Source organism: Alosa alosa, chromosome 10, assembly GCF_017589495.1.
Source record: "Alosa alosa isolate M-15738 ecotype Scorff River chromosome 10, AALO_Geno_1.1, whole genome shotgun sequence".
Taxonomy (NCBI): Eukaryota; Metazoa; Chordata; class Actinopteri; order Clupeiformes; family Clupeidae; genus Alosa; species Alosa alosa.
The window spans coordinates 31,355,096-31,377,396 of NC_063198.1; the positions used below are offsets into that span (position 1 = coordinate 31,355,096).

Genomic DNA, 22,301 nt, shown 5'->3' on the forward strand with positions numbered 1-22,301 from the left:
TCAGACCTACCCATCTGATGTGCTCTTATGTCCATAATTGCCCTTTGCTTTTGAGACCATTCCGTTGTCTTTCTCAGCCCCTCCCTCCATATTGTCCGGAAGCTTTAGATCACACCTGTGGTCACTGTAGTGTTCAGTCTGCCAGGAGACAGAGGGGGGACAAGACAAACCCTGGTGTCATCAAGCAGGTCATCTAGGATTTAATCAGACAGCAACATCTGTGTGTGTGTGTGTGTGTGTGTGTGTGCGTGTGTGTGTGTGTCAGTGTGTAGGAGGGAGGGTTAGGGGTTATATTTCCATTTTTGTTATTTTTATTTTTTTTAAAAGATACCTTTACATTTTTCTTGTCAATGTTGATATAGTCTTATTTGTATTGTTTACATTTATTTTTTGTTCTGTTTATTCTTTTATATATGTAAAGCTTTGTTACTTTCTTTAGAAAAATGCTCTATAAATAAAAATTATTATTATCTACCAGCTGCAAACACTGACCTTCAAAAGTGTCTCTTTCATTGTTTCACTTGGAAATTCTTATGAGCTGACAATGCAGTTGAAACAAAGTGTTGCAGTTTGAGTTCTAATTATCTTTGTTTTAGGAGAAGGCTGCAATGATCCATATTCATAAACTCTCATAGACAATAGAAAAGTTTTGAAACTAGTTTCACAACACAGACCTGTTTACTTCTACTTTTTCAAATGACTTTCAAATGACTTTCCCGGCATAGGTGAGAATGAATACACTGTGCAGAATTTAGGCAATTACACAAAGCTAATTACACTAAAATATGTATTCCCAAGCACAAAGGGGAGTTCAGTATTGGCCTATTCCCTGCGACTAATGAAAGGGGGACTCTTCGGTGTGCTATGCAGGCTCTAATCTAATTCCTGCCGTAGGCCGACGGCCACAGAGGAGGGAAATAACTCTGAGGACGCAACACAAGGGTCCTTGGATCAATATGAGTCAGAACCGTGGCGTTGGGGAGGGTGCACACAGAACACGTTGTCTGCTTGGGCATGGGAAACATTCCGCAGTGAGGGACACTCAGGCTCTGAGATTCCGTTGTTTTGTCGTCCGGCTCGTCTGGTGTTGACAAGGAGCGGTGGGAATAACAAGGCCAGTCAGTGGGAGGAACGCATCAGGATGGACACACTAATGTCACAAGGGTTAGACAAACTGACACAGGCCATAACCAGGTTTGTCCGTCTCTTTGGCATCCCATCATTAGTGCTGTTGTGGGTCTCTCTGGGCAACCTGTGGAGGCAAACCAATGGGTCGACACAACAGAATATATTACAAAGTATATTTTCTTCCCTCTCAGTTGACCGTAACCTTTCATGAAATAAGCAGACAGGGACCAGGTGTCAAGAATGCCGACACACTCACAAACTCAGCTGATAAAGACAGTGTATTCATTTATTGTCATTATGACTCGATGCGATTATAATTTATGTGTGTGATCTGTGAGTGTGCCGCAGCTGTTTGATGAATTAAATTTATACTGTACACATCATTTCTTAATGTTGAAATCTTCTAAAGATTCTAAAGAGAGTGTTCATTTCAAAATAATTAGAGTATTACTCAAATGTATGACCATTCATTCTGTAGTGTGATAATGCACCCTTGTGGCATCTTAACCAGAGCCTGGTGTGTATTGTCTTGTCAAGACTCCAACATCTCCCCTCTGCCTCAAAGCTGCATATTAGCTGTTGTGAATTAAGGGAAATGTTTTTGTGCTCAGAATCAGTTCAATAGTTTGATGGATTCTTTTCAAATTTTCAAAAATAAGTGGGCAAAAGTGTGTGTCACTGGTTCCTAAATCATGCAGCTACAACAGAGTACATTGTTATATGTGCATCCAACAACTGTATTTCAGAGGTGCATCCACTGTGATGTATTCTTACATGATCCCCAGAGATCACTGTCATGGTCATTATCATTTCTCTGTACTGGTATCAGTGCTGTTTGGTGATCCTCCTTTACTATACCCACTTGAGAACACACAAGTACAAATCATCTACTGCCATCATATCCTGCTCTTTCTCTCCTGAAACACCCTACTTCCATGTCAGCTTTTTTGGCCTCTTCCTCCTGACGATGGCTTGTACTGCTAGTTTTAATCAATATATCACAGAAATTGCTTATTACAAATTGTTGAAGACAACTAGATGTGAATGTATATTAACTATAACTATTTGATCTTATTATTCTTTCTATTTTTTACCTTCCTACCCAAAACATCTGGTGGGCCATATGAGACCTGCTGGCGGGCCTTATGCTGACACCCCTGACCTAGGCATTCTTTTGTTCACTTCTCCTCCATCATCAGTTATCATGAGGATGTTTAAACTATTATATGCTCAACCACAAGTTACACATTTACAGAATATTGTGTGTGTAAGTGTGATTTTGCCAATATGGAAGTTTGACATAAATATGTTCAAGCATATTTAGACACTTGTTGTTGAGCTCAGGCAGCAGAGGACTTTGGGTTAATCCCCACAGCTCTTGCTAAATATCATTAAGTCATGTTGTGTCAGGACAGGTAATTAGTCTGTAAATGAGTGAATGTAGTTTCTCAGTTGCTGTTGGCACTCTGGGAAAGCTGAATGTTAGGAGAGGCCGCAATCAATAACTCCTCATCTTGCAGGTTGTAGATGAGACAAAGACGTGGCCGTCTGATGCTCCTTAGCTGAGCAGTGTGGGGGGAAAAGAAGAGATGCCAAGGCACATCTGCTCTGTCACTATGGTAACAGCGCTTTGGTGTGTGCTTTAAAAAAAAGTCAGAGCCCTTCAGTTGTCACAGAAACACCAGGTCAAAAAACGTAACGATGTATCTGCGTCTGTGACTTTAGGCCACTGTGTCCTAATTTGAGACACAATGGATGTGTCCAGTCTGGAGAAAGTCGTGGTCAAACAGATTGTCGGACTGCTAAAGCATTAGATGTCCTTATCCTGGTTCCCTCCCCTCTCATGTTCTTCCTTTCACCCCATCCTGTCTCCTGGGGTTAGACATAACCTTGCACCCCACCACACAGAGTTGAGAAGAAGCTTGTTCTTGCTGCCTTTGCTTGATGTGCTGGGGCTTCCGTGGCAGTTGGCCTACGATACTTATGTGAATTTGAAATTTGAAATCATTTGTTATTGATTTGTAGTCGTACAAATGATGCCATTTCCCAAATATGTTTGGATAGTTGATTAATGCAGTACTAAGGTGAGCCCCCACCCATCCAAAAAATCCTGACACCTATTGCATTATCCTCCTTCACTGTCACTATTAGCTCATAATGTCTAAGGTATAACTGTGCAGTACTTGTTTCGTTGATTGTTTTGTTGTCTTGTTTGTTGCCTTGTTTGATGTTGCCTGGGTTATAGTGCTTTTGTTTATTAAACATTCCAAACCAAAGGCAGACTCCACCAGCCTGGCCTTATGATCATTATGAGACTCTACTGTAGCCTACATCTGAGGTATAAACACATAATCTACTGAAATGGAAATGACCACCCCTCTTTCCTCCAGCCCAGTCCAGGTCTCCCAAGCCTGGCTGCTCATTCAGTACTGACTCAATGGGAGCTGTCAGGCCCTGGCTCACTACTATATCCAGTGGGTCGGGGATGGCTCTTCTCTACTTGCCTCGGGTCATCGCATCGCCAAGTAGGACAGATTCCACAGCTCAGTGCATGGCTAGGAAAACATCTCCGTCCATAGTCATAAACATCCACAGGCCAACCACAAACAATTGAGGAGGTATCAGTGCTAAAGAGCTTTAGATTAGATCTCCATTGGAACAATGAGCTGAATTATTGTAGCTTGCCTTATATTGCATTGTCATCAAAGTATAATTGCTAACCTTCACATGATTTACAATGATGTCAGACCGTGTTTTCTTGCTGTCTTACACAATGAAGAAGCCAAACGGAGAATAGCAGGATTATGCTCAGCTGTGTAGTTCTTCAATATGAACAAATTATGGCTGCTGTTAGCAAAAATTCTGTATTATGAGTGACATATTGTTTTTTTTACCTCATCTTGTACCTTTCATCTGTTTCATGTAGTTATCTTTCTGTGCCAAAGTCTAGTGAAATGCATGCATTGTTGTGATCTTTCATGTTAAACTGTCAGTTAAAATGACCCCTAGTAGATCTGGTATGGTACCTTGAGGTACCTACTGTAGGGCAACAGAATTGTTTGCGGCTTAGAATGGGCAAGTGAAGAAGAGTGTGCCAGGGCCTATACAGGAGCACAGAGGGTAGGTGGGGTCACTTGGTGCTGTTTGCCAGGAGGCTCTTGTGCCCAGGGGTGCTTGATTTCATGATCCATTCACGCATACTCACACACACACACACACACACACACACACACACACAAACACACTCCCTCGCATTCCCTCTTACACTCACCCACACTTGAACTTGATTTTCACTTCAAGCAGTTCAGACTGTGAATGGTATTGTCTTGAATTGAGTAATCAAGTGGAGAAGAGTTGCAGTAGGGCAACAAGGAGAGAACATGGGAAATGTGCTTGTTTTCCTTTTCTTTGTCTAACAGATAGCAACACCATGTGGCGGTCACATATTATTCCGCTACACCGTACATCTACTCATTAAATGCATGAGACCATAACACACTGTGTACTGTGTGTGCTTACCCTTGGCCTACAGACTTGCAGAGGCAGAATGATCGGGATTCACTGCTCACACATGACATTAAATATTACTATATATGTCATCCAGAGTTGATGGTCATTTGTCTTTTAATAAAGAACATGAGCTCATTCAGTGTTTTGTACAATAGCTTTATTGTCATCACTTGGAATGCATATACAATGTCATTCACGCTAAATAGCCATGGCCACCAAATACACAAACATGGACTCTGACTTGTTCACATTATATTAACACACAGACAGTAGAACAACAACAGTGTCATACGTTTCAGTATATATATCTTAGAATTTTTAAATATATTTTGAAAAATCTGAGACATGCATTTCTTGTTTTGCATTTATTTTCTCTCATGTGATAAGGAATTCCAGATATGTATTTAGTCCTGAGTGGGACACAAAGCAAGTGAACGTAATCGATTTTATCCATTTTAACCCATTTTAAACTTTTCCTGGCTTACTGACAGTAAATCTCTCCCTCTCTCTATCTGCAAGATTTGAGCATTTTAACGTGCAGTGGCAATGCTTCAGAGAAAGAAACACGAAGCCTTAATCAGACTCAAACACTGTAAACAAAGGACTGTATGAAAACCTTGGTGCCGTGGTGATGATATCTCAACCAAGTGATACAACTTAACGTATTTAGAGAGGATTGAGTCTTTAGAGAGTGAAAGATCAAAGGCTTTTTTAGAGTATGTGACATAAATGTTTCTAATATAAAGTGACATTAATTTGGCTGTCATAGGAAAATATATAAAATATTCAGAATCTATCTATGTTATATAATTAATATAATAAATAATATTATATATATATATATATATATATATATATATATATATATATATATATATAAGTGCTTCGTTTTCAAATAGAGATCACTTAATAGAATGTATTTGATATCATCTGCAAAACAACAGGCATATTAGTAACATCAACAGCATAACATCATGCACTTTGTCAGAATTATTAAGATTAAAAATGTATACAAATGTGGACCACAGTTTGTTCCCCCCACAACAGTGCAAACCCATCTGTCCTTCACAAAAGGTCAGTGACAAAACACAGGCAAAGAAAAAAGAACAGAGCACTCATCTATAGTCTATTTATGGACAAAACTAAACAAAACTCAGATATACTTACATTGTATATTTTAGCAAGTGTGACCATTTTGCTTACATAGCATGGGGCCATTTTTTACACCACTTCAGTAAACAGCATAAGGTATAATAAGGTATAATGTAAACTACATCATGCCATCTTCATGAGCTTTTTGCAATATCTAAGAAATATGAGACCTTGGACATGTTCAACCCCTGTTGTCTGAAAAAGATACTATTTCTGCTTTTTATCAGCGTGTAAGGAATGAACCAAATAAAAACAACAAACCCCAATGGCTGTTAGTGTCAACATAAACGAACCTGCTTTATTAGCGCCTTCACGTGGCACTGGCTTTGACTCTGAGGATTTCTGATGAATTGGCTTCACTGCCATTTGTTGTGCTGAATCATTAGTGACATAATTAAATTCCTTAATGAGACATGCCCTTGGAAGTGACACAGACCTGCGGGCTGTTCACTCACATCTGGTTGGAGTATGAGGTGGGCCCTCCCACCTGGCTGTAGTCTGACGGCTGGCCCAGGTCACCTTGGCTGCTGAAGCCCACTGGTTGGTTGTAGCCAAGTGGTTGGCTGAAGCCGCCACCTGGGCTGTAGGGAGGTTGGTTGTAGGGAGGTTGGTTGTAGGGCGGCTGGTTGTAGGGAGGCTGGTTGTAGGCCGGCTGGTTGAAGCCAGTGGACTGTTTTTCCACGGTACCCCCTGGATACCCCCGTGGGCCACCCTTGTGCCAGCCAGTCTCTTTGAAGACGAACCAGATGTTGCCTGCCCACAGCACAAAGTTCAAGTAACCAAAGACCTGTGAAGGAGAACTTGCATGAGAACTTGCATGAGATCAAAACTTGATGAGATGAGTGTGTGTGTGTGGGGGGGTGTGTGTGTGTGTGTGCGTGCATGCGTGCGTGTGTGCGTGTGTGTGCGTGTGTCTGCCTGTCTTTGGACTCACCACAGACGTGTTGAGACCAGACCAGATGGGGCCGTAAATAGAGCCACACTTGTTGCCCTGGACTTTACAGGCGGACATCAGCAGGACCACCTCATCCGGGTCCGTGGCCACCTTGACGTCCGAGAGACCTTTAGCCCAAGCTGAGGAGCTGACCAGCCACATGAAGGAGAACACCACGGTCACAATGAAGTCCTGAAGGGAGGAAGCAGAGAGACATCCACATCAGTGGTTCTCAAAGTGTGGGGCGGGCCCCCTAGTGGGGAATAGAGACATGACAGGTGGGGTGAGAAGAACAAGAGGAGATTAGTTTTTTTTGTGCCTATCTTTAACAATGCCTTTCTTTTTTGACAAGGAAGATCATAGATTCAAAACAAAATAGCCACACACCAACATAGGAGTCATAAACAGACAGACATATGAATTAAAACATCATCAGATCCTGCGGACCGAGACGGGAAATGTAACGTGGAACCAAAAGCCAAAATAATAGCCTATTTTAACGTTACCATTTTGCCGGGGTGATGGGGTCAGGTGGGGCTTGGATATTCCCCACCTCCAAAGTGGGCCATGACAGAAAAAGTTTGAGAACCACATATATGATATATGATCTACATTAACGAATGCATTTCATTTAGCTGTCGCTGTTAACCATGAAGGCTGATGTCATTAGAAGGTATAAGTATAAGTAAGTAGTATAAGTATATAAGTATAAGTATATATACTCTTTTGATCCCTTGAGGGAAATTTGGTCTCTGCAATTATCCCAATCCGTGAATTAGTGAATCACACTCAGCACACAGTGAACACACAGTGAGGTGAAGCACACACTAATCCCAGCGAGGTGAGCTGCCTGCAACAACAGCGGCGCTCGGGGAGCAGTGAGGGGTTAGGTGCCTTGCTCAAGGGCACTTCAGCCGCTTTCTACTGGTTGGGGCACTTTCTACAAGTCCGAAGCGCTAACCAGTAGGCCACGGCTGCCCCAGGTATAACAAACGAAATGATAAACTTTATTTGTTTAGCACCTTTTCAAAACATGGTTTAAAAAATCCTTTACAGGTTTGTACTTACAACGAGAGGTCCCCTGTTGTTCTCTCTGTACTTGTTTTGATAGAAGATGTAAATGACCGTGGCCAACAGAGAGTAGAGGAAGGACAACACTGCAATGGTGACGAAGAACTGGGCAGAGGAAGAGAAGTCCCCCACAAGGTACAGCCTCTCCTGCGCTCGCCCCTCACACACAGGGGCCTCGAAAGACACCTGGTGCAATCTGACAGAAATAGCAGAGATTTAGTTCATCAAAATATAGCTGGCTGATGAAGCAGTCTGAAATATTGACTATATTGAAGTGCTGAGGACCTTGGGCAAGAGATACTTTATATACTAAACATATTATACTCTCCTTCCTGACATAAGGAAAACCACAACTTCATCTAGCACCCACTATGACCGTGTGCCTGCAGACACATTCTCCATGCCACCTTGTGATTTAAAAATTCTGCAGGCTACAACTCAGCACAAACGAAATCAAGTGCTGGAGTGCTGAACAGTTTCTATTTTATCTGGTATTCTTAAGATTTGATTCTCTAGTGAAATGTCCAGTGAATTCCTTCCACATACACACAGCATGCCATTGCTCAGCTCTGGAGAACGCGACACAAGAGCACAACAAGAACCTGCACACACCCTTTCTGAACACACACACCTTTTCTGCACACACACACCCTTTCTGAACACACCCTTTCTGAACACACCCTTTCTGCACACACACACCCTTTCTGAACACACCCTTTCTGCACACACACACCCTTTCTGAACACACACACACTTTCTGCACACACCCTTTCTGAACACACACACCCTTTCTGAACACACCCTTTCTGCATACACACACCCTTTCTGCACACACACACCCTTTCTGAACACACACACCCTTTCTGAACACACACACCCTTTCTGAACACACACACCCTTTCTGCACACACACACCCTTTCTGCACACACACACCCTTTCTGAACACACCCCCTTTCTGCATGGGGCAAAAGCTGCATGCCCAGCTAAAGGTGGTAAACAATGGTGCGCGTTCAAAACCAAGCGCACTCTGATGAACTCTGTTGTCCGTCTCCATTTTATCTTCCAGTTCATAAGCTGGTCAAAGGCCAATCAGAAAAACAAAGGCCTTTGCTTAGCAGGGGTGAGATAGGGAAGTGCATAAGTCATAAACACATACAAATTTAAAGAGACCAGACTATTGAACTAAATGACATACTTGTGATAACTCAATGGCATAATTACCACTTTTTAACTTATTCCTTAGCCTTAGGATTTATGTCACTTATTTCAGTTAGCCCCCATAATTGTGTCACTTAACTATCATTACAAACTAGACCATATGCAACCCTAATTTCTGCAGGAAACATGCTTGTAAAGGCTTGTCAGGCTTTTAGAAAAGAAGACAGAGATTTTGAATTATTTCGCCAACTATTCCTGGGCTCCTCTTGGGGTTTTGTGAAGGGAAGGTCATATTGTCTGGGTTATTGTGCAGACTCCGCACTGTCTGGGAGTATGGTGTAGTCTCATATTCAACGTACGTGTTTGGGAGTATGGTGTATTCTCATATTCAACGTATGTGTCTTTCAATGTGCAAACACGCTGCTGGTGGAAATATACGCAAAACTCCTCTGTGAGGAATAGAACCGTTTCAATGAGACAATGTGTCCCGTCCCATCCTCATGCCACAGAATCAGCAGACATAGCAGCCTATGGATGTTTCCTCACAGCCTGTCAGCTGGACGTGCAGAGTAGGATTAGCCTTTTGAGCAATTAGCAATGTGATTGGGAAAATACACTCAGTTCAGTCCATCACTTCAGTTTGTCTGACGATAGAAAAAAAGACTTTACTAACAGAGGGCATTTTGGACTGATCAGATCTCTAGTGACCACTTGAAATTTGTACTGTTTCTTGAAGATGGTCATGACAACACTGATCAAAAATGCAATGAAAAGATAATCAGATTAGGACTGTAAATTTCTAAAAAGTAACCTCCAGTAGTATAACAAATACATTAAACATTAAACAAATACAAACTGTATGTATGTAAGTAAGTAAAGTAAGCAAAGTTTATTTATGTTTGTACAGTATATGTATGTATGTATGTATGTATGTATGTATGTATGTATGTATGTATGTATTTATGTATGTATGTATGTGTGTGTGTGTGTGTTTATGTATGTATGTGTGTGTGTGTGTGTGTTCACCAATTTATGTATGTACAGTATGTATGTATGTATGTATGTATGTATGTATGTATGTGTGTGTGTGTGTGTGCACCAATGTATGTATGTATGTACAGTATGTATGTAATGTATGTATGTATGTATGTATGTATGTATGTATGTATGTATGTATGTATGTATGTATGTAAATATGGGCACATGGATGAATATATGTAGTCTAAGATATTTTGTGCAGTTCAATATGACCCACAAACAGGCCACACCCCTATGGTTTATTTGGCCCCATCAGAGGAGTGGCATGATGATTAGAGGAGTGGCATGGTGATTAGAGGAGTGGCATGGTGATTAGAGTGGCATGGTGAACGGAGCAGTCGTACCTGAAAGGGTAACCAAAGTTGATGCCAATGCTGAGGTTGCTGTCCGCCTTATTGATGCAGTCAACGCTAACCCGCAGCTGACCAGAGTAGCCGCCGCATGTTGCGAAGGCAAAGATGGCAAAAAGCTGAGAGGAAAGAACAACAAAACAACAAAACAACAGACAACAGAAGTGTAGAGTTAGTGACCGGCAGACACGAACGCTTATCTGATGGGTAGAGTTAATGAGTGGCAGACGGTTATCTGATGGGTAGAGTTAGTGACCGGCAGACACAACGCTTATCTGATGGGTAGAGTTAGTGAGTGGCAGACTAACGGTTATCTGATGGGTAGAGTTAGTGAGTGGCAGACTAACGGTTATCTGATGGGTAGAGTTAGTGAGTGGCAGACACTAACGGTTATCTGATGGGTAAAGTTAGTGAGTGGCAGACACTACCGGTTATCTGATGGGTAGAGTTAGTGACCGGCAGACACGAACGCTTATCTGATGGGTAGAGTTAGTGAGTGGCAGACGGTTATCTGATGGGTGATGTACTTCTGTTCATCTCAGTAGAGTATTTTGGACTCTAAACAGGCACATGGGGGGGCGTTATGGAGCAACTGGCTACAGTACCCGTACCATGTTCAGGCACAGGGTATATAACATGACTACGTAAACATGTATGTAAACAGTTCCGTGTGGGCACATAGACCCGAACATGTGTGTAACATGACCATGTAAACATTAGCATAATGATTAACTCAGTGATTTTAGGCGTATACAGTACTTTCCATAATGCCTGTTTTTTTTTACTTTGCTTATTCACTGTGAGTCTAGCAGATGTAATGAAGCACAGAGGCCGCAACTGGACAATCTGAAGGCTTTTTTAAAACACTAGATATGAATGAGTAATATTTGATTATGAGCATATGGCTGATCATCAATTTGGAGTCAGATGCATCAGAGCTTCTGACATTGTAAGTTTAATTTACTTTAAGAGGCTCCCTTTCACCTGTGAAATAAGGACAAGTACAGCAAGTTAATCCCGCAGGGTGGGCCAATTACAGAACTCTATGTAAGGGAGAACGGCCGCCGAGGTGTCCTGTTATACAGAATTAATGGACGAGGGCGAGAGGCAAAGAACTGCCTCGGTCCAAGGCCACAGTGGGCCTCAACACATTGATATTTCTCAGAATTGGTCATAGTGGTGGACAGACACATATACGCGCGCACACACACACACACACACACACACACACACACACACACACACACACACACACACACACACACACACACATGATAATAAGCATAGAGGACAGCCACTGTGAGAGTCTAAATTGTGGCTCTAGAACACATTATCCCTACAGTGAGAGGACAGAGGGAGCAACAAGAGTCCTTATATTACTCTGATGATGAAATGGCTTTTCAGTCTGCTGTTGAGCAGCCAAAGATGGAAAAAGTGCACATTGCCCAAATGCAAAACTCTCTGTGTGAGATTACTTTTTAAAAGAACAATTCCGATGAGATTTTACTTATGGGATCCTGTAAATGGACTACTCTCAGTCTCAATCGCTGCTCCATAATCATTTAAACGCCATATGCTGTGTCTTCATCATCCATTTCTAGAACATTCTCTCAGGAACATTATGGACCCATGATGCTGTCAAACAAAGGCTCAATAGAGCAGGCTGCGGGCCCAGGACAGCAAATTACTGCTGAGGTCAGTGAGCGGCATTTCCTTTCTCTTAGACAAATTCCTGGATATTATGCACTAGATGCTATCAAGAAAACAAAACAAATCCTTGGCATAACTCAAGTGTACACGAGTGGAAAACCGTTTCTGCTTGGTTACCCAAAAAGTGCCCCCTGACATGATACAACCTTAAAACCTGGAGAAAAGGACTTTGGGTTTCTGCAGGTCAAGATATGTGGCACAAAAGAAGGGGCTACTGACTGACCATTAGATGCTGAGAGTGCTGCTGCTGGGACAATGGGCTCATCCATGGGGCGCGACTCAGACGCACTCCGCTGTCTCACGTGGGAACTGGTCCCAGGGACGCCACCATCATGGACTCAGAGTTCACACCAAGTGTTGAGAGCATTGCTGAGGCTGACTCACAACACGCCTGCTCTCCAGCTTTGCTCATTCACAATTACTTAAGTGTGAAACACCCAACATGTCACTTATTTATACAGTCTATGGTTGTATCTAACTCTTAAATTCTCCTCACAAAGTCAAGTCAAGTCAAGTCAGTTTTATTTTTAAAGCGAAGGGGAGTTCTTTGCCCCTCGCCCTCGTCCATGAATTCCGTATAAAAGGACACCTCGGCGGCTGTTATCCCTTACACAATCGTTTATATTACTTATGTAGGCTATATGACTACTTTATGCTGTTCATTGGTAATGATAATGTTTATTGTTATTATTGTATAAGTCACTTTGGACAAAAGTATCTGCCAAGAACCATAGCTATAAGCATGACCACAGCAGACCAAAAAACAATCACTCCTTGAGTCACAACGAAAAATGTGAATTTGAATCTGAAATTGAAACTTTTGTAATACACATATTGCAAAATTATTGCAGACTATCTACATTTTAACACTATTTGTCAACAACATTTGTCAAATAAATATAGCATTAATTACATACACTAATATACTATGTGAAATATAGTAAAATACATATACCTATACTATACTCTCTGTTTGCGAGTCACATGGATGTCAAGTGCAAGGATCTATAAGGATCTTGCCTCCTTTTTTGTGAAGAAATGAACTGACAGCTTGACAACTACTGTAGATTCCAGGTGTGTCTGAGTGAGCCAGGTGTGTCTCAGAGAGCCTACCGGAAGACCCTAGATGGTGCTGAGTAGAGCAACAGATCAAAGTTGGATTGCTGGCAGCTACTCTGCTATACGAAGGGAAGTGTGTGAAACAAATCTGGTGCAGGAAGAAAAGGTGGGAAGCTGTCTGGTGGTTATTACTAAACCATTTGGAAACATTTACATCCTCAACAACAACAACAACAACAGACACAACAAATGTGTTTTTGTGAGAGAGTTTTAGTGTCTACTGTCATTAAACACCAAATGTGAACTAGCACAATGCATACATGTCTAGCCAGAGTGGTGCCTGGCACAATGCAAGAACAAATAAGTAGTTTTCACTATCAACATGTCATTTGTCTCCCTTCTCACTAAGGTGTATAAGGACTCTTGTCAAGTAATGATTTGTATCCTCTTACAGTTATGCATCTACTGCAGCATCTTCAGAAAAGTGCAGCACTAAAAATATGTTGTCGGGACAGAAAGTGGTGATTGTTTTACAGACATGGAATGTTATTCAATAGAAGTGATTTTTTGTTGGTTGTGATGTATGATGATCACAATAAATACACTGACTACAGCAACTCGTAACAACATGAACAGAAACCAAGATCAATCACTTATCACTTGACAAACATCTGATGATCTATTTGAAAGGAGCAAATGAGGAACTTACCGGAGCAAATATGACCATACACATTTAGGCAAAGAGAAATCTCCAGCTCCACTACAAATTGGGCTTCACAGTAGCTCTCTCTGTCATGCTAGTCCTAGGAGGAGAGAAGGATGCTCCCTACAGCCAGACCAGGATAATGTGATACGTCTACTATTCTCTCTCTCTCTCTCTCTCTCCTTCTCCTCCTCCCTCACTTGTGGAGTAAATAAAGAATGAATGGGATCCATGCAGAGGAAGGAAGGAAAACGAGAAGAAGATATGGCAGCCTGTACTTCCAGCCCAGTGAAGAAAGCCAGTCCAGCTGTGTCCTGATGGTGTCCTATCACCCCTGACACACACACACACACACACACACACACACACACATCATCCCATCTGTGTTATACAAACATGTGCTCTACTGTACTTCGACTGTAATATGCTGCAGGTCACATGGCTTTTTATCAGACCACAAGTCAGTGCAATACACCAAACTAACATTTAGAGGTACGAGACAATACATAACAGTGACAGCGATATGTGGTGCATAGGAGTGCCAACAATAGGCTAATCATATAGGCTGCGTACATAATAAAGAGCAACTTCTTCCTCATTCATTTGGTAGAATGCATATGTAATTTCTCAATAAATGGTCTACTTTAATGGTCTACATCTAACTCCAGATGACCAAATAAGTCATTTGAATAGCCTAATCAGACGAATAGCCTGCTGTCTAACTCAGCGCTTAAAGTGAGGTGCACACAATATCTATGGTGCACACAATGCCACAGTGTTGGGTTTGATACCTAGGAAGTGCACACACTGATGGGGCTGTCTCCTGTGTGTTGTTTGGATAATACCATAGATATATGGATAATACTACCTCCCACACTGGAAGTAAATGTGCTCCACATGAGATACTTTCAATGTCTTTGGTTTGTTTCATCAATGTAATGTAGCCTAATGTCTTGTAATGGTAAGCATTTGTGACCATAAAGATCAGAAAGCAACCAAGTAAATAAACAAAAAAAAAAGGAAACATCTCTGAATTTTGGAAAATTTAATTAATTTGACCCTATAGAGCACTCCATATATTATAGACCTGAAAATGGTCACCTCTTTGCACCAAACCACCACATATATACGAATATGTATCACAATATGTCATTGTGTTGCATCTCTAGCACTCAATATAACACCATTTTAGATAAATCATATTTATGATATTTATCATATTCAATTTTAGATAAATCATTACTTTCTAAAGCTTCCACCTCTGAGTGCAAGGCAATTTTTCATAAAGCCCACTTTATGGTGTCATACCAAGGACTGTTACACCACACCAATAAACATGCCACAAGCTACAGATTTCTACTTAATATAGTATAGTGACTAGGGATGTAACGATATGAAAATTTAACCTCACGCTTATAGTGATCAAAATGATCACGGTTTTCGGTATTATCGCGGTATAAAAATACATGTGGCCACATGATACAGTACACGTTTTGCGGTGAAAATGTTCCACCTTTTAAAATCAGGTGTAGCCTAATCCGAATCGCAGTTAAATCCATCAATTAGAGAATAGAATCAGTAGGGTACCAGTTTTTTTCATTGTACCAGGCCTACTGTATGTCAAAAGCAGGCTCGGATGAAGCTGGGAAGGATTAAACACACGGTTTCCACACCGTGGTAATCAACTGCGATAATTATGATATTTGAAATGAAAACGGTAATTGTTATCGTCAACATTTTTATCGCGGTTTACCATTATACCGCTAATCGTTACATCCCTAATAGTGACTATGGCCTAATGGCTAATGGAAGCTCTTCATTAGCTACAGATCATGCTCTCTATGTGTGGGAAATGGCATGCACCTCTGCAATTACAGCTTTTACCTCACCTTAAGTCACATAACCTGTCAGGAAATGCAAAACAAAACACTTTAAAACATCATGCTTTACCCAATTACTAAGCCACTGATGTTACTTTGTGTGAGGTGGAGGTATTTTTGCCAGAATCTCATAAAGTTAGACACTTAGCCAACATACATGGCGCTTTTAATGAGACGCTATATACTGCACCCCTGGCCCTAACATAGACAAACTGAATGAACTGGACAGGTGGAACTCATAACACTGTTCTTAAATACACTATAATTACAGACACAGAAGTAAAAAAAAAAAAAAACAATCCTTGCGAGTATGTACACACTGAATGAGCAACATTCATCAAACTATGTCTCCGTTCCACTGAATCAAAAATGAAATGCCTGCCTCTCCTCCTTGTGCCCTTCAACACTGGCGTGGCTTGGCACAGGTGGCTTGGCACAGGTGCACCCCCACAGCACTAGTCGCATTATCTGCCTGGCGACGCCCACAGCCTACAGGTGGTGTTTTGTCTTCAGGTAATGATCCTCTTTAGTCATGCTGCCTCCTCCTTGTCTCAGAGCGGGATGTTGCACTGGCCTCTATGCCTTTCATCAGCTCCGAGAGTGAAGCCGAGTACAGTCGGAGTCCACAACCCCCAACACACACACACACACACACTTCCGCAGGGCCGGCCCTGAGGTGTTCTCGTGGGGCCACAGTGGATTGTCTAAGCTGGAGGTGAGAACCGGGGTCTACTATTGTGAAGACTAAAAGCTAAAAGTGCCGCGCTGATGTAACCCTTTGTAACCGATACTGCCAGTGTTGGGAAGTAAACACACACACACACACATATGCACACACACACACACACACACACACACACACACACACACACACACACACACACACACACACACACGCACGCACGCACGCACACACGCACGCACAAAACCCAGCACCTGAACTTTCTCATTAATGAGATCACTAGTGCAAATGGTAGATGGTGGATAAGGTAGATGGTGAGACCTGTAGGCCACATGTGGGAAGAAGTGTGGGAAACATTAACACGTCCCTCCCTATCCAGGATCAGACAGCAACAGAGTAAAACAGAACTGCACTTCCGCAAGCATCTAGCATAAAAGAGTAAAACAACAACATCTATGTGAATGCACCTTCTCAAAAGGACTTGCTCAGTACCAAACAGACAACACACACTGTGCCACTAACACTGTGGCTCTGGAGAGGGGAGTCTAACACAACTGAAGCTTTGAACTAACAATTTGTTACCAAGTTGTTTTGTACCTCATAGAGACAAGGCCTTAAATTAAACACACGTCATAATGGCTTAGCATAGCCAGTGATTTCATCTTTCAGTCATTACTCGGCTTATTCTGAGTGGACAGACAGCCAGACAGACAGACAGACAGACAGACAGACAGACAGACAGACAGACAGATTTCTGAGAACTCCACCGCACTGCTGTCAGTGCCACCCACGCAAGGCTTCAAGTTCCTGCTCCTGACGATTCCCTCACTGATGTGCCAATCACCAGTCACCATGGAGATCAGAAGAAGACACTGTAAGGTTGTTTATGTATACCCTACCTTGTAACTCCAAGGTGTCAGGTTTACTGGAAAGGCATCCTAAAAAGTTACCATCATTAACTTCAAAAGTAAAACCCAACGGAGGTGGTTTGACAGCCACAGCTTCATGTTGCTATTCCCTGTGATTAGGATGATTCTCTCTCTTTTTTAGGATGATGTTAATAAAAAGGTGAAAGACAACACACACTGTTGTCATAAAGAGATAAACACACAATCAAGGGCTACTTCCACAATGTTTTTTTTTTTGTACAACATTCTTTTAATTATTCTGTTTTATGCCATTTACTTTCTTTCAACTGTGCTTTTTTCTTTTGATCATTTTAACACACTGAATAGCCTCTGTGCAGGAAATGTCCTGTACTGTAAATCTCTATACTGTAAATGTCTATACTGTAAATCTCTATACTGTAAATGTCCTGTACTGTAAATAAAGTTGTGTTGTCTTGTCTTGGGATGTCTACTTTTCTCCTAAAGCACTGTGGGAGTTTTGCTGAGATTTGGTTTCCCTGGCAGTCCTGGACTACTGTAGATAAGCTCATTCATTTATTCTGAATCACATGTCCATGTGCACATCTCCACACAGACACACATACTGTATACCTATTGTACACACACATCCACAGACACACATACTGTATACCTAGTGTACACACACATCGAAAAAGACACACGTACTGTATACCTAGCGTACACACGCATCCACAGACACACGTACTGTATACCTAGTGTACACACACATCCACAGACACATGCATACCTAGTGTACACACACATCCACAGACACACGTATACCTAGTGTACACACACATCCACAGACACACGTATACCTAGTGTACACACACATCCACAGACACACGTACCGTATACCTAGTGTACACACACATACACAGACACACGCATACCTATTGTAACACATCCACATCCACAAATTCCACTGGGCCCCCCACTGTCGACTTCAAGGCAGCGCTGCCTGGAAGCCTCTAGGGTTAGGCAAGGGTTAGGGTTAGGGTTAGGTATGACAGTGCTGCCTTGAAGTCGACGGTGGCAGTGCTGCCTTGAAGTCGATGGTGGGGGTCCAAAAGACCATCAAGCGAGAGTTACAAAAAAGGCAAAGAAAATGACTAAATAAATAAATAAATAAACAGCTTTCACTGTCAATTTTACAGTGTTGCTATGGAAACACTAGTCTTGCAAAGCAGGATTATAATCCTCTCTTCCAAACCACTACACCGAAAACTGAGACTACTTAAATGGTGAATTTTTAATAATAGATACGATCCAGTTTGCAAGATAACAGAATTGTCAAACTACTAGTGTGTGGCATATCTGAGCTTTAGCCACAGGCTACAGCACATAAAACAGTGATGCTATCAGATTCTATTGGATGACACAAATTAAACCGGGAAGATTACATTCCCTCCCTGAGCTTTCCTTACATCGCAAAAAGGGAACTATTTTTTTCTTTCCTGGTGGCTACAAGAGGCAGATAATCTGAGATCCCCAGTGACACTAGACCTTTCAACCATTAACAGCTGCACAAACCCCTCCCTGATGTAAAAATCACTCTCCATTACAAGCATTTATGAGGGTCAGCAGTGACTTAATCACCTTCAGCAGGGGAGTTTTGAACATTTTAACAAAAGATTCCGTTGCGCAAAAATTCAGTGAATCGAGATATTCTGTAGAACATTCATTCTACATCATTCTTATCACTATTTACCTACTGAAGGGTAAATATTTCACAGCAACAGTATGCAGAATGATAATGAGTTCTGAGTACCCGTATGCTTTTTTCTGTGAGTAGCTTAATCATCTTCAGATTAATTTCAGTGGTCTACTGATTGCTCTCACAGGCTGTCCAACAAATTCATGACATGCGCCCCCTGTTTGTCTGTAAATACTCATGTGGCTTCCATACAGGATACCAGCACACTGAGTATTGTCACTAACAGCCAATTCAGGAAAACACAACATCCCAAAGTGTCACTGCTGCACATGCATGTCTGGCGCTGTGGCCTGTCAGCTCTCTGCTCCTGGAAGGCTGCGTTAGCTCTGTCACTAGCCAGATGTGTCTCTCGTCAGGCGGACTCCGGCCGCCGCTGGGAACCCTGACAGGAGCCCGTCCTGGACGCTGCTGGTCTCTGGGGCTACTCTCCCTCACCCCGTGTCGGTCTTTAATGAGTTCTCGGTCTGTCTAGCAGGTATCATGGGCCGGCAGAGCCAGACAGACTCAAAGGGAGAGAGAGAGAGAGAGAGAGAGAGAGAGAGGAGAGCCAAGTCTGACTTTACACTCAACGACCCCCCTTGTGGCAGGTGGCTTGTCTAGACTGCCACACACACACACACACACACACACACACACACACACACACACACACTCACACACACACACACACACACACACACACAGTGATTCACACATTCACTTTCATCTATTACTTTAGCGGCTGGAATTACCCTCCTGTGAGGATAGACCGCACTCGCATGAAATAAAACTGGAGAAATGTGAGCACACAGTGACACTAACACTTATAACTACTGGTTTGATACACACAGCACATTTATGACTCCTGGTTTGACCATACACACACAGCACATTTATGACTCCTGGTTTGACCATATACACACACAGCACACTTATGACTTCTGGTTTGACCATATACACACACACAGCACATTTATGACTGCTGGTTTGACCATACACACACAGCACATTTCCAACAAAATGCCAAAAAATGTTCAGTGCTCTCGCAAACGTTCAATTTATTTTCTGCATCCCATAATATGAACAGAAAAGCACAAATCTCACAAAATCTCTGAAAAAATGACAAAAAAAAAGGCACTGCAAGCACCTGTCCCACTTCCACGCAGATCCGTGCGCATGTGGTCAGCGAGAAGACAAGGGAGAGAGGAGCTCACGCAGCGCCATTGTGCCTTTGATGTTTGGCGCCGCTGTCAGCCAGCCCTCCATTTGTCTGCTGCGCCCCCTCTGGCAGGGATTAGAACTGCCTCTCTTATCAGCACAAGTAGGCCAACTGCAGCCACTCAGTCAGGAAATCAGTTCACCACACAGCCACTCACCAGTCACCAGCACAGGAGGGAACGCTCTGCATACCACTAACACAAGTGGAAATGGATACACTCATTCACACAGGATCCCTAGCAGACCAATTGGTAAACAAAAATTCCTCCTCTCAGTCAATTAACTGAAGAGAATGTTAGCAGAGTTCTCCAGAATGTAGAAGGGACAGAGAGAGAAAGAGAGAAAAGCTTCATCAGCCAGTCATCACATCACCCATGACCCCCGTTACAGTTCTGCTATTACATAACACAGTGCATGGTTACTGAGCACAAAAATAGGTTATCTACGCCATCTACTGGCAAAACACATACACACAGACAAACACACACACACACAGACACACACAGACACATACAGACACACACACACACACACACACACACACACACACACACACACACACACACACACACACTGAAATAAGGAGTGCTCTACATACAATTTACACAAAGTATTTTCACAAAGTATTTTGAACATAAACTGGCTTAGTCTCTTAACACTAGCCACGTTTATATGGACACTTTTATTCCGATTAGAAAGGAAATAACGGCTCAATCAAATACAAATTCTCATATAAACACCTCAATCGGAATACTGTAAGAATGCCTGATCCGATCAGAATTTTAATCAGAATGAAAGAGGGGGTGTAGTCTGTTCCTATTCCAGCCAATTGGATTGTATCTTCTCAAGGAAAAGTAGGCAACAATGGCTATACCGATCAAAGGTTCTAAAGCGCTTGAGAGCACCTGATCGGAACAGAACGCACCCCATGTAAACAGACGGCATAGATTTTTCAATCAGAATAGTTTAATCGGAATGACAGAAAAAAAACTGTCCATGTAAATGTGGCTAGTGTAAAAATAAGAACATGACAACAACGCATGAAACGGACTTTAAAATGAAATCAGCTGGCGCTGATGTAGTCACTCTTTATTTGGGGCCAGTGACACAGCCCCTCAGGTTGTTGACAAACATCAGATGTGAGAGAACAAAGTCTCTGATACACTCACGCACACATGCATGCACGTGCACGCACAAACAATTTCCTCTAATGTCTCTTACCAAGCCAGTGTACTTATCATGACTAATGTGCCTTAATAAAGCATGAGGCACATGGAGTGTGAAGTGTTAAAAGTGCTGTGGGCTACCTCGTCTGAGCCAGGCAACCTTGGAGTTAAGGTTATGTTCAAAGACCGAAAAGGTCACCAACACTGGCCAGCACGGTTGAGGAAGACACTCTCAGGTGAAATCATACAGCGAAGACTCTTCTTGCTCCTGTAAGAGTCCCATTTTCGTTTTTTTTATAGCAACTGGACGTAATGAGAGAACACACAATAATAATGCTAGCCTACATAGACGGGCCTCCACAGTCCAGGAGGGGGTTTGGTGGCTAGAGGCCAGTCCCAGGGGAGAGGCTGACACCAGGGCTAAGTGCTCTCATTTGCTCCTGGCCACATGCTTGCACATGCACATGTCTGGCTGCCACATGCTGCCACATGCTTATCACATCTCCATCCCTTAATTAAAGGCAGTGCTGAATCCTGAGTTCATTTTCATATGGGTATCTTCTCTCTCTCTCTCTCCCTCTCTCTCTCTCCTCTCTCTCTCTCTCTTCCCTGTCTCTCTTAGACTCTTTCTGTTCAAACACAAAGCAATTACCCATAACCTCAACAAATGTCTGACCTCTCCGCTATCAATTCACCAGGCCAAGAACACATCAGACGATTCATACAGGTTATTAATCTATGACTATATGGATTACATGCTGACACTGGGTGATAGATAGCACTGTGATCTGCCCAGTGCTGATCCAATTAAATCATATCCCTACCAAGTGAAGTCATATGGCATATGCTAACAGAGACTGTATGATTAAGCCTATCCATGTATGCACACTGTCCAACTAAGTGCATCAAAATGACTGCGGATGGAGAGACAGCATGA

The 22,301-nt window shown here is 42.3% G+C and overlaps 1 protein-coding gene across 1 annotated transcript in view; it reads right to left on the reverse strand.

The window, feature by feature from the left end:
• Positions 1-5,526: 5,526 nt before the first annotated feature.
• Positions 5,527-22,301, reverse strand: part of synpra (synaptoporin a) — a 27,087-nt gene continuing 10,312 nt past the window's right edge. Inside the window, exons 3-6 of the mRNA XM_048255144.1 lie at positions 10,337-10,461; positions 7,793-7,991; positions 6,725-6,916; positions 5,527-6,577 (exon numbers count right to left, since the gene is read on the reverse strand). Of these exons, the coding sequence (XP_048111101.1) occupies positions 6,242-6,577; positions 6,725-6,916; positions 7,793-7,991; positions 10,337-10,461 (852 nt within the window). The 3' untranslated portion in view covers positions 5,527-6,241. The remainder of the gene's footprint in view (positions 6,578-6,724; positions 6,917-7,792; positions 7,992-10,336; positions 10,462-22,301) is intronic.